The sequence below is a fragment of the Portunus trituberculatus genome, chromosome 21, assembly GCF_017591435.1.
Source record: "Portunus trituberculatus isolate SZX2019 chromosome 21, ASM1759143v1, whole genome shotgun sequence".
NCBI lineage: Eukaryota > Metazoa > Arthropoda > Malacostraca > Decapoda > Portunidae > Portunus > Portunus trituberculatus.
In genome coordinates, this window is record NC_059275.1 from 2,814,839 (window position 1) to 2,824,838 (window position 10,000).

The window sequence follows — 10,000 nt, forward strand, 5'->3', positions numbered from 1 at the left end:
ATGGTTGCACAAACTGATGATAGAGAGCAAGAGTTTAACCTCCGTCAACCGAAAATAATTTGAGAAAGGCCGCAACTTGTCATTATGTGGCCATGTGTCAGTGGTAGTGGTTACTGACAACATCGAAGCATGTCCACACCACCACCACCACCACCACCACCACCACCACTAAGCCTACAGATGTTTTCATTACCATCGTCATCACATCATTATAAATTCTTTCATTTCTTTTTTTTCTTGTTTGTGTTCGCCTTTTGGTATTCACCCTTCATCTTTTATTTGATTATCTCTTTTTAATGCATTTTTCTTCTGTTTCTCCTCCTCCTCGTCCTCGTTCTATTTGTTTTCTATTTACCTCATTATCTTTCACTTTCTCCTCCTTTCCTCCTCTCAGTCTTCAATTTCTCCTCTTCTACATGTAATCTTATTTTATTTCCTTGTTCTCGTTCTTTTTGTCCCCTCTTCTTTCGCCTCGTTTTCCCTTGATTTCTTTTTCTTTCCTTCTACTATTTCTTCCTTTTTTTCTTTTAATCTATCTTCGCTATTTTTCGTTGTTCCTCCTCTTCTATCATTTAGATTTTAGGAGAGGAAAATAAGGAGAAGCCGTCCATTGAGCTGTCCTTTCTTTAGTGCTTGTAGTTGGAGAAAAGTAGCGAAATCAAGCAGCTAAAACAAGGATCTACGGTGTTATTGATACATATCTTTTGTATTCCTTTGTATTTACTCATAATTCACCACCAACACCACATCCTTACCGAGCTTCCCCTTCCTCTTCGTCAGTAGTGGCATTTGTGTAGGCGTGGCGAGGACAAGAGGTGTACAGCGGGCGACGCCTCTCACTCGCCTTGAGGTAGGTAATGAGTAATGCTGAGTGTGAAAGGGAAACTCTAGCGTAAAATGTTCTTGCTGCTAGACTGACTGCTAATGTTGTATGCGGTCAGTCTTAAGGAGCCAGTCAGGAGTGGTTGTTGTTGTTGGTGTTGTTGGTGTTGTTGTTGTCGGTGGCGGTGGCGGTGGTGGTGATATTATTATTATTATTATTATTATTATTATTATTATTATTATTATTATTATTATTATTATCATTATTATTATTATCATCATCATTTTCGTTATTCTGAGTAGTAGTAGTAGTAGTAGTAGTAGTAGTAGTAGTTGTTGTTGCTGTTGTTATTGCTGTTGGTGGTGTTGCTACTGTTGTTGTTGTTATCATTGCTGTTGTTGCTGCTACTGTTGTGTCTTTTTTATGTTGTTGCTGCTGCTGATGATGATGATCATGATCATGCCACTGTTGATGTTATTGTTGTTATTGTTGTTGTTGTTGTTGTTGCTGCTGCTGCTGTTGATGTTGCTGCTGTTGTTATCGTAGTGGTGCTGTATATTGGTGTATTGACCACGGCTTTACAACACTCACCGCATGGATGGATTCTCCTTTATAAGATCAAGAACAAGATAATATCAAAATTGCTTCACATGAACAAAACATTCGAGTCCAGAACAATAAGAAAAGACCACGAAAAGTACACGATACGAGTACGCTAATTCCCCCCCTCTCCTCCTACACACACACACACACACACACACACACGGTCGTTCGCGCGCGCTGGTACTCATATTCTAACTTATATAAGTGCAAAACATGGATCGGAAGTGCCTTAGAAGTTACGTAGTTAATGTGTGTGTGTGTGTGTGTGTGTGTGTGTGTGTGTGTGTGTGTGTGTGTGTGTGTTTTGTCACCTTGGTGGTCATGTGGAAATCAAGTTACCTAAACGCACATGGCCTCGTGTGTATGAGTGTGTGTGTGTGTGTGTGTGTGTGTGTGTGTGTGTGTGTGTGTGTGTGTGTGTGTGTAGGTAGGTAGGCATAGCACGTACACTTGTCAAAATACATGCAGTATTCTTAAGGTTAATTTTCCCCAAGTTAGTCAAAAGCACCTATTGAAACAGCGATACGTCATCATCTGTCACATAACATATTACGGAAGTGTGCTCGAGATCCCCACCACCACCACCACCACACCCATCATCATCACCATCACCACAATCACCACGCCCAAGAGTCCTTCTACCCCATAATGCATCATCATTAACAGCAAGCAAACAAGGAAAGTTAGGGAAAAAAAAAGATTATAGTCACTAAGAACCTTCATGTAAGAAGTTTTAGAATGAAATTGGAAGCACAGAATATACAGGAAGCTCCAAAAAGTCTGTGAGCTGCAGGTGGCAGTCACTGTGCGCAACTCACCCACCTGCCATCCCTTTACTTAAATCTCTGATTACTGAATCTATTTCAGTCATCTGCCAAATCGTTTGAGAATCAATTTCATCGTTTCATTTTTTTGTTAATTCTGACTATTAAGTTTAAAACTAACCCTATACTTTTGTGCTACTTGGATTTTTAACACGTTATTATATATTAATTCATCTTCATGAATTAATGAATTTGTTTATTCATTTATTAATTTATTTATGTTCAATGTCCAAGTGAATCAAAAGTTAGTCTCGCCAACCTCACCTTCACAGTGAAGGAATTTTTATGAGCAATAAGAGTATTAGGGAGGAATGAGGAAGTCTGTTCACTGACAGCTTCACTGGAGAAAGCTTGACAAGGAATTTTTAAGAAGAACAAAAATTTATGCGGAAGTTTGAAGAAAAAGGTTAATTTTTTGGAAGAAAATTACTGAGGAATTTTTTTTTAAAGAAAACGAAAGTTATGAAATTTATAGACTGACATGTCGAATAAAATATAGGAGAAAAGATATTTAAAAAAATCATTAACAAAATAATGACAAACTGAGTAACGATAGGAAAGAAAAATTTATGACTAGACGACTGTTAATAGGCATGGACAGTGAATCAAGAGCAGGAGTAGGATGACGGCAATCCTGACAGGCGCAGGTGGTGAGCAATGAGGTGTGACCTGGAGACGAGACAGCTTTATTGTCCCCAGAGTGATTAAAAGAAAAATTTTGTGTCCACACCCCTGATGGCTGTCCTACCCACGTACCGCACGCAGGACGTCAGGCACCTTGTAATTGAGGGTTTTGCATGCACAAATGCGCGCTTCTCGCTGTGTAGGTTGGCGGCTTCTGCTGCGGCTTCGTGCCCGTCGCCTGCATCACTTTTTCGCTACACAGATGGAAGAGGCTTCCATGATAGTGGTGAAAAAATAAACCGAGTGTGACTTTACGAGACACAGACTCACCCCCTAGACGGCGTGAGACAGCAAATACAGATGACGGTGCAGGTCAGCCAGAAGCTCGCCACGCGTACTCGTATCTCTGCCCAGACCATCGCTGACGTTGGGTACGGTGACATTGTGATGTAGGCTGTGCTTGGTGAGAAGACGAGGAACAACACAGTGGAAGACACGATGGCGGTAACCAGACATTTGTAAGGGACACCAAGCAACAGTATGGTAGTGACGCTTCTCTTAAAAGTGACGGTGATGAAGCTTTCGCCGTATTGTTGTCACGAGAAAAAGAAAGCGGCGACGGCATCTTTTTTATGCCGAGCCTTGTATTATGGAGCACCACACCTATACATGAGGCGCGCTGCGCTCCAGCTGCTGTGGACCGCCAGCTGGCAACGGCTGATGCAGCACCCGTCTTCTTTGTACTTTAAATGGTGCTGCCTCTAGTGGAGGAGACCGTCCTCTTCTTGGCTAACTGGTGCTCCACGACCTGCAAATAATACCCATGGTGAAAGCGGCTTGCGCCGCGCTGCTGCCGGTGACGGTGGGCACCTTGCATGTGGCGCAACTCGTGCAGCCTTCGCAGGAGCAACCGTAAAAAGAAGGCCGCTGAAAGTGGTATGTTGAGTGAGGGAAGTGCGTGGTGTGCCGCGAATGTGTAGACATATCAGGGACAGACGCCGCCTCTGACTTTTGCTGAGCCACTGCGTGCATGGGCGCCGCGAACGTGCGCTTTACAATATACGTTGACGAGGCACCTCGCTGCCCTAAAAGCCACGACTAGGCTGTTCCTTCTGGAAGCGCCACTGCCTATATGTTGGTCTCCTGGTGTGCTGTGCTGTGCTGTGCTGTGGGTACTGTGATATTACTTCGCCTGAGTCTCGCACAATGGCGAGGGCCGCGCCATCCTTATCACACTCCACGTGTGACAGTGATGAAATGTGTGTGTGTGTGTGTGTGTGTGTGTGTGTGTGTGTGTGTGTGTGTGTGTGTGTGTGTGTGTGTGTAATTCACCACGGTTTCCTGCTGGTGTGTGTGTGTGTGTGTGTGTGTGTGCGTGCTGATATTCTCATATGTATTGGCTTTATTAGAGACCACACAGTGTATACAAAGCGCGTTGAAGCCACCACTCGCCACAAAACACGTGCACTGTGGCACAGCTTTAGGACAAAATTAGTGCCATTCTTCGGTGGGTGAAAATACAAGTATCAGACGTCAAAAAAAAAGGTTAAAGTACGTTGTTTGAGAGCAAAACATTTTGTATCCTCATTTGACTCAGTGTCTCTGACAAAATTTTATACGATATTCTTTTTACATGCGGGGATCATAGCAAGAAGGAAATGAAAATAAGATATAAAACAATATGCTTTATGGTTAGCTATGGTGTCCAGTTGCTTTTCACTAACATTCCTCTTGATGAGACAATTGATATACGTGTAAATTCAGTGTTCTTTGGTATGAATATCTTTATGAATGAGACACTTGTTACAAATCTGCTAAATGTGTGTGTTAAGGATGATCTATTTGCTTTTAACATATGACAGACGGCGTGGCGATGGGCTCACCACTTGGACCCATCCTCGCTAACATTTTTCCTTGCTATCATGAACAGCAATGGATTGATGACTGCCCTAGCGCCTTCAAACCTATTGTATATAGACGATGTGTTGATGATGCTTTTGTCATTTTGAACCAAACATCACATGCAAACTCATTTTTGCAATACCCTAATTCGAAACATAATAATATCAATTTTGCTTTGGAACCTGAAATAGACTGACAAATCCCCTTCCTTGACATAGGCCTGATCATTAAAAAGATCAACAATGAACTTTCCATCTCTATTTACCGTCACCATCACCGTCACCATCACCGTCACCGTCACCGTCACCGTCACCATCACCGTCACCATCACCGTCACCATCACCGTCACCGTCACCGTCACCGTCACCATCACCATCACCGTCACCGTCACCATCACCGTCACCGTCACCATCACCGTCACCGTCACCATCACCGTCACCATCACCGTCACCATCACCGTCACCATCACCGTCACCATCACCGTCACCATCACCGTCACCATCACCGTCACCGTCACCGTCACCGTCACCATCACCGTCACCATCACCGTCACCGTCACCATCACCGTCACCGTCACCGTCACCGTCACCGTCACCGTCACCATCACCGTCACCATCACCGTCACCATCACCGTCACCATCACCGTCACCATCACCGTCACCATCACCATCACCGTCACCATCACCGTCACCATCACCATCACCGTCACCATCACCGTCACCATCACCATCACCGTCACCATCACCGTCACCATCACCATCACCATCACCGTCACCGTCACCATCACCGTCACCATCACCGTCACCGTCACCATCACCGTGCCTTGCCTTTACATTGTCTTCGTCTCACCTAAATGTTCATAATAAAATCATTTTTCTCAAGGATTTTTCTATAAGAATGGCTTCACCAAAAAAAATTTAAGTGAATTTCTTCACAGTAAGTACTGCCCCAAACAATCAATTATCACTGTTGCTAAGGAGATAATTGACCTACCTATTCCATTTTTAGATAATGCTTCCAAAAAAATTAGAAAAGATCTCCGTGAAAAACTTAGAATGTTTTATCCTGATGGACATTTTAGAATTGTTGTCACCAATGGTTTTTGTATAGAATTTTGTATTTCTTTTAATTTTTTTTTTATTTATTTATTTTTTTATTATTTTTTATTTTTTTATTTATTTTTTTTTTTTTTCGTATTAAAGACGTTCTGCCAACTCCCTAATGCTCGTCGACTGTTTATTGCTTTACTTGTCCCAGCTGGCAGGTTGGTTATATGGGTAGCACTTTGCGTTCTCTTAAAAACAGAGACAGCTAGCACTTAGGTCAGTCGGCTAGAACGGGCCGCCCACTCCACAACTTAACTTTCTCCGCGATTGGGGACCACTGTCACACATGTAAGGTTCAACCCTGCTTCAATCAGTTCCACATCCTCGTCACCTGTAATAGAAATAATTTAAGAATACTGGAATCTCTCTACATTTCTCAACTACCTATCCCTCAACGACACTCAAAGCTCACCCACTATATATTGTCTAACTTTTATTTCTCAATCTTGTACTTAGTCATTATTTTAACCTTTTGTGTTTTTATATTTATGTTTTATTTATTTATTTATATTTTTTTTTTTTCTATACCACTGAAGATGACGTAAGACATGTCGAAACGTTTGGCAAATAATCAAAGATGGTGCCTTCATCACCAGTTTTTCCTCTTCAAACTAAGATTACCCAGAAATTACACCGTATCGAATAAAAAAAAACAAAAATGAAATAAAATAGAAACGAAGATGATTATGAATTTAGTAAGCCCAGTCACTAAGACGCAGCCCCTGATTTTGAATGTGGCGTCACACTTACACAGACCTTCCTGCACACCCTCACATTACGCCAATTCACTAATCTCGTTTGTCTTATCTTCACTATTTTTTCAATAAATAATAACAGTACTTGAACATCTTTTTTATTCTTTAAGTAGCGTGCGTGTGCAAACATATGTGCATTTATTTCCTTGACTTCCTTCTTTTCGCTGCATCATGACAGCCTCCCGACCTCAGAATAACGAGTGAGACAAAACATTACAGTCGTTTAAAAAGCCACACCGCTCATATCGCGGTCTACGGCTAACCTGCTTAGGTCAGATAATAATGGTCATTACTGACTTTAAATGTCCGACTAAATCAGGCAACTCTGGAATTTGTATTACATAAGAGAAAACAGTTTTATTTTATTCTTAAATACGCCCGTGTTAATGTAGTTGCTTAGGTTTCTCTACATAGTGGTTCTGATTTTGCCTAGCTAGATAACACAGCCAAAGTGGTACGGTGGGGTTACCAAGAAATTCAAAGAGGCAATACTAGTGCTGTACTCTCTAGTGGCGCGGTGAAAATAATAATAATTTTCAACCACTGATGGTTTCTCATATCGTGGTTCACATAACTAGATAATGAACAGTGAAATTAATGAACCAAATGAAGCCAAATCCTAACCAAAGTTAACCTATCCCACAGGTAAGAATGTTGATGTTATTTCAATATTATCCTACTGCGGTACAATCTGAATTTCACTGCCTGCTTTAATTTTTCATCATGCTTGCTTCAAAAGGGAGATTTCAAAGCACTTTTCCTAGCAGTTTCGTAATTACCTTCACAATCTCAACTAAAGTCTGTCAACTCAAACGGGCTACTTTTCACCAGTTATTTTAACTATTGGTCAAAACACTCATCACATGATATCTAAGAACAGTGTACTGAACAAAGGCACGAGGATCTGTAAACTGCTTACTCACCTATTTATTACAAATCACAATTATTACAAGTATATACAACTAAAATCCGTTCACACCACCACCACTACTACCACCATCACCACCACCGCCACCACCTGTTGTCTCCGTCATCAACACATTCGGAAGTGAGGATCGGAGCCTCGCGTTGTGCTGCAGGTGAATGAGTCGCAAGGAGTGAAGAGGAAAAAGGTCTTTAATCACCCTCGTCACGAGGGTCGCCAGTGTTGCGCATCCAGACAGCACGGGAGAGACCACGGGACGCCCATGGAAGTAGACGTTGGGGACAGGTGTGTTGTGGTCACCTGGAGAGGAGGGAAGGGCGGGGCACTCCTCCTGTGAAAGCCGGCCTGCAGGTATATAAGGCGTGGCCTGCACGGTACTGGCAGAGACACTGGGGCTGAAGGCAGTGAGCAAACACCACCACCCACCATGAAGTTCTACGTGAGTACTGGCTGCCACTCACACGGCGCTGCCTTCCTCACTCACTCATACCTAATCCAGTCTTTGCTAACCACCTACTCTTCAAGTGACTCATTTTATTCACTTTTAGGCCATTCTACTCCCTCACTCTCTCTTACACTCTGATCACATTTGATTGAGCGTCAGCACTCAGCACACACCACCGTTCTCTTCCCTGCAGACGCAAACTTATGTTGTACATTGTGTTGAGTGACAAGCTCGCTGCCAAATGACAGGTAACCTTTGCGGGGTCCTCGCAGTGTGCAGTGTGCTGTGTGGCGGGGACGAGGAATGACAGTGTCTCTCCCGTGCAGGTGTGTGCAGCTGTGGGCCTCCTGGCAGTGGCGGCGCTGGTGCAAGCCGACCCTGAGCCCGAGGCCCTCGCTGAGGCTGACCCTGAAGCCTCCCATCCCTACTACCCTTACCGGTACTACGGCTACCCTTACCGCCACTACGGCTACCGCTACCACCACCACCACAAGCGGTCTGCTGAACCCGAGGCTGCGGCCGATGCTGACGCGTCCAGACACTCCTACAGCCACTACGGCTACTACCGCTACCCCTACTACTACGGCCACCCCCACCACCACCACCACAAGCGTTCTGCTGACCCAGAGCCCAGTGCTGACCCCTCCGCTGAGCCCAGCCGTCCCTACTACCACGGCTACTATTACGGCTATCCTGGCCACTACTACGGCTACGGCCACCGCTACTACTACGGTTACCCTCGCCGCTACTACCGCTAGAGGCGCACCTTTCGGCGACACCCAGCAGCCGCCCTCTCCCTCTCGGCGACAGGGGCCTGTCTCTTGACAACAACGAAACGCTTACCCGAGGCGGCTGAGGGAGAGGCGACGACACCTGCCGCAGGATAGGCCGGTTCTGCTCACGCTGGTTTTTCTCGCGCAGGTGTCGCCCCAGACGCCCCGGGGCACCTGGGTGAGGCGCCGCCCCGCCCCGGCAGCCTCACCCACTAGCCTGAATAAAGTTACCCTCCACTGATGTGCTTGTCTCCCTGTACCCTCATGACTATGATGTACTTTCTACTACTACTATATTACTATTACTACCACTACTACTACTACTGCTGCTGCTGCTGCTGCTGCTGCTGCTGCTGCTGCTACTACTACTACTACTACTACTACTACTACTACTACTACTACTACTACTACTACTACTACTGTTGATGTGCTTTTCTCTATTACGCTCATATCTGACATGTGCATCTGTTCCCCCTCGCTGCAGCAATCGTGGGTAGGCAAGGCACACTGCATACTGCCCTTGCCAGAAGACAATTACGTGGCGTTGGGTGGTGGGAGAAAACTTCTAAGTTTTCTCTGTCCCAGTTAGATATCTTAGAAAGATCAGAAGTCAGGGGTTCTGTGGCGTCCTTGCGGGACCTTTTGACTTCCTGAAGGGTTGATCGTCTCTGAAAGGACGTGGAAAGATGTTGGTTGGTATCATCAGCGTAGGAGTGGATAGGGCAAGAAGTTTAGATAAGATCATTAATGAATAATAGAAAGATAGCGAGTGACAGGACAGAACCCTGAGGAGCAGATTTAGGAGAAAAACAGTGGCCGTCTACCACGGCTGCAATAGAGCGGTCGGAAAGGAAACTTGACATAAAGTTGCAGAGAGAAGGATAGAAACCGCAGGAGACCAGTTTTGAAATCAAAGCTTTATGCCAGACTCTATCAAAAGCTTTTGATGTGTCTAACTCGACAGCAAAAGTCACCAACATCTCTAAAAAAGGATGACAAAGACTCAGTAAGGAAAGCCAAAAGATCACCAGTAGAGCGACCTTGACAGAAGCCATACTGGCGATCAGATAGAAGATTGTGAAGTGACAGATGTTTAAGAATTTTCCTATTCAGGATAAATTCAAAATGAGTGACTCTGAATGCTGACTGTCAAGACAAGACTCAAAGAACACAACACAAAATAAAGCTTTGTCTCATCTAGTTTTTCACTGAGATAATCA

General features: G+C 44.3%; 1 protein-coding gene across 1 annotated transcript; it reads left to right on the forward strand.

Moving 5' to 3' along the window:
- The first annotated feature begins 7,842 nt into the window (after positions 1 to 7,842).
- Positions 7,843 to 9,021, forward strand: LOC123506927 (histidine-rich glycoprotein-like). The gene is made up of 2 exons (XM_045259349.1): positions 7,843 to 8,001; positions 8,334 to 9,021. The coding sequence occupies exons 1-2, from the start codon at positions 7,990 to 7,992 to the stop codon at positions 8,763 to 8,765; spliced, it is 444 nt and encodes a 147-aa protein (XP_045115284.1). The 5' UTR covers positions 7,843 to 7,989; the 3' UTR covers positions 8,766 to 9,021.
- Positions 9,022 to 10,000: the final 979 nt, after the last annotated feature.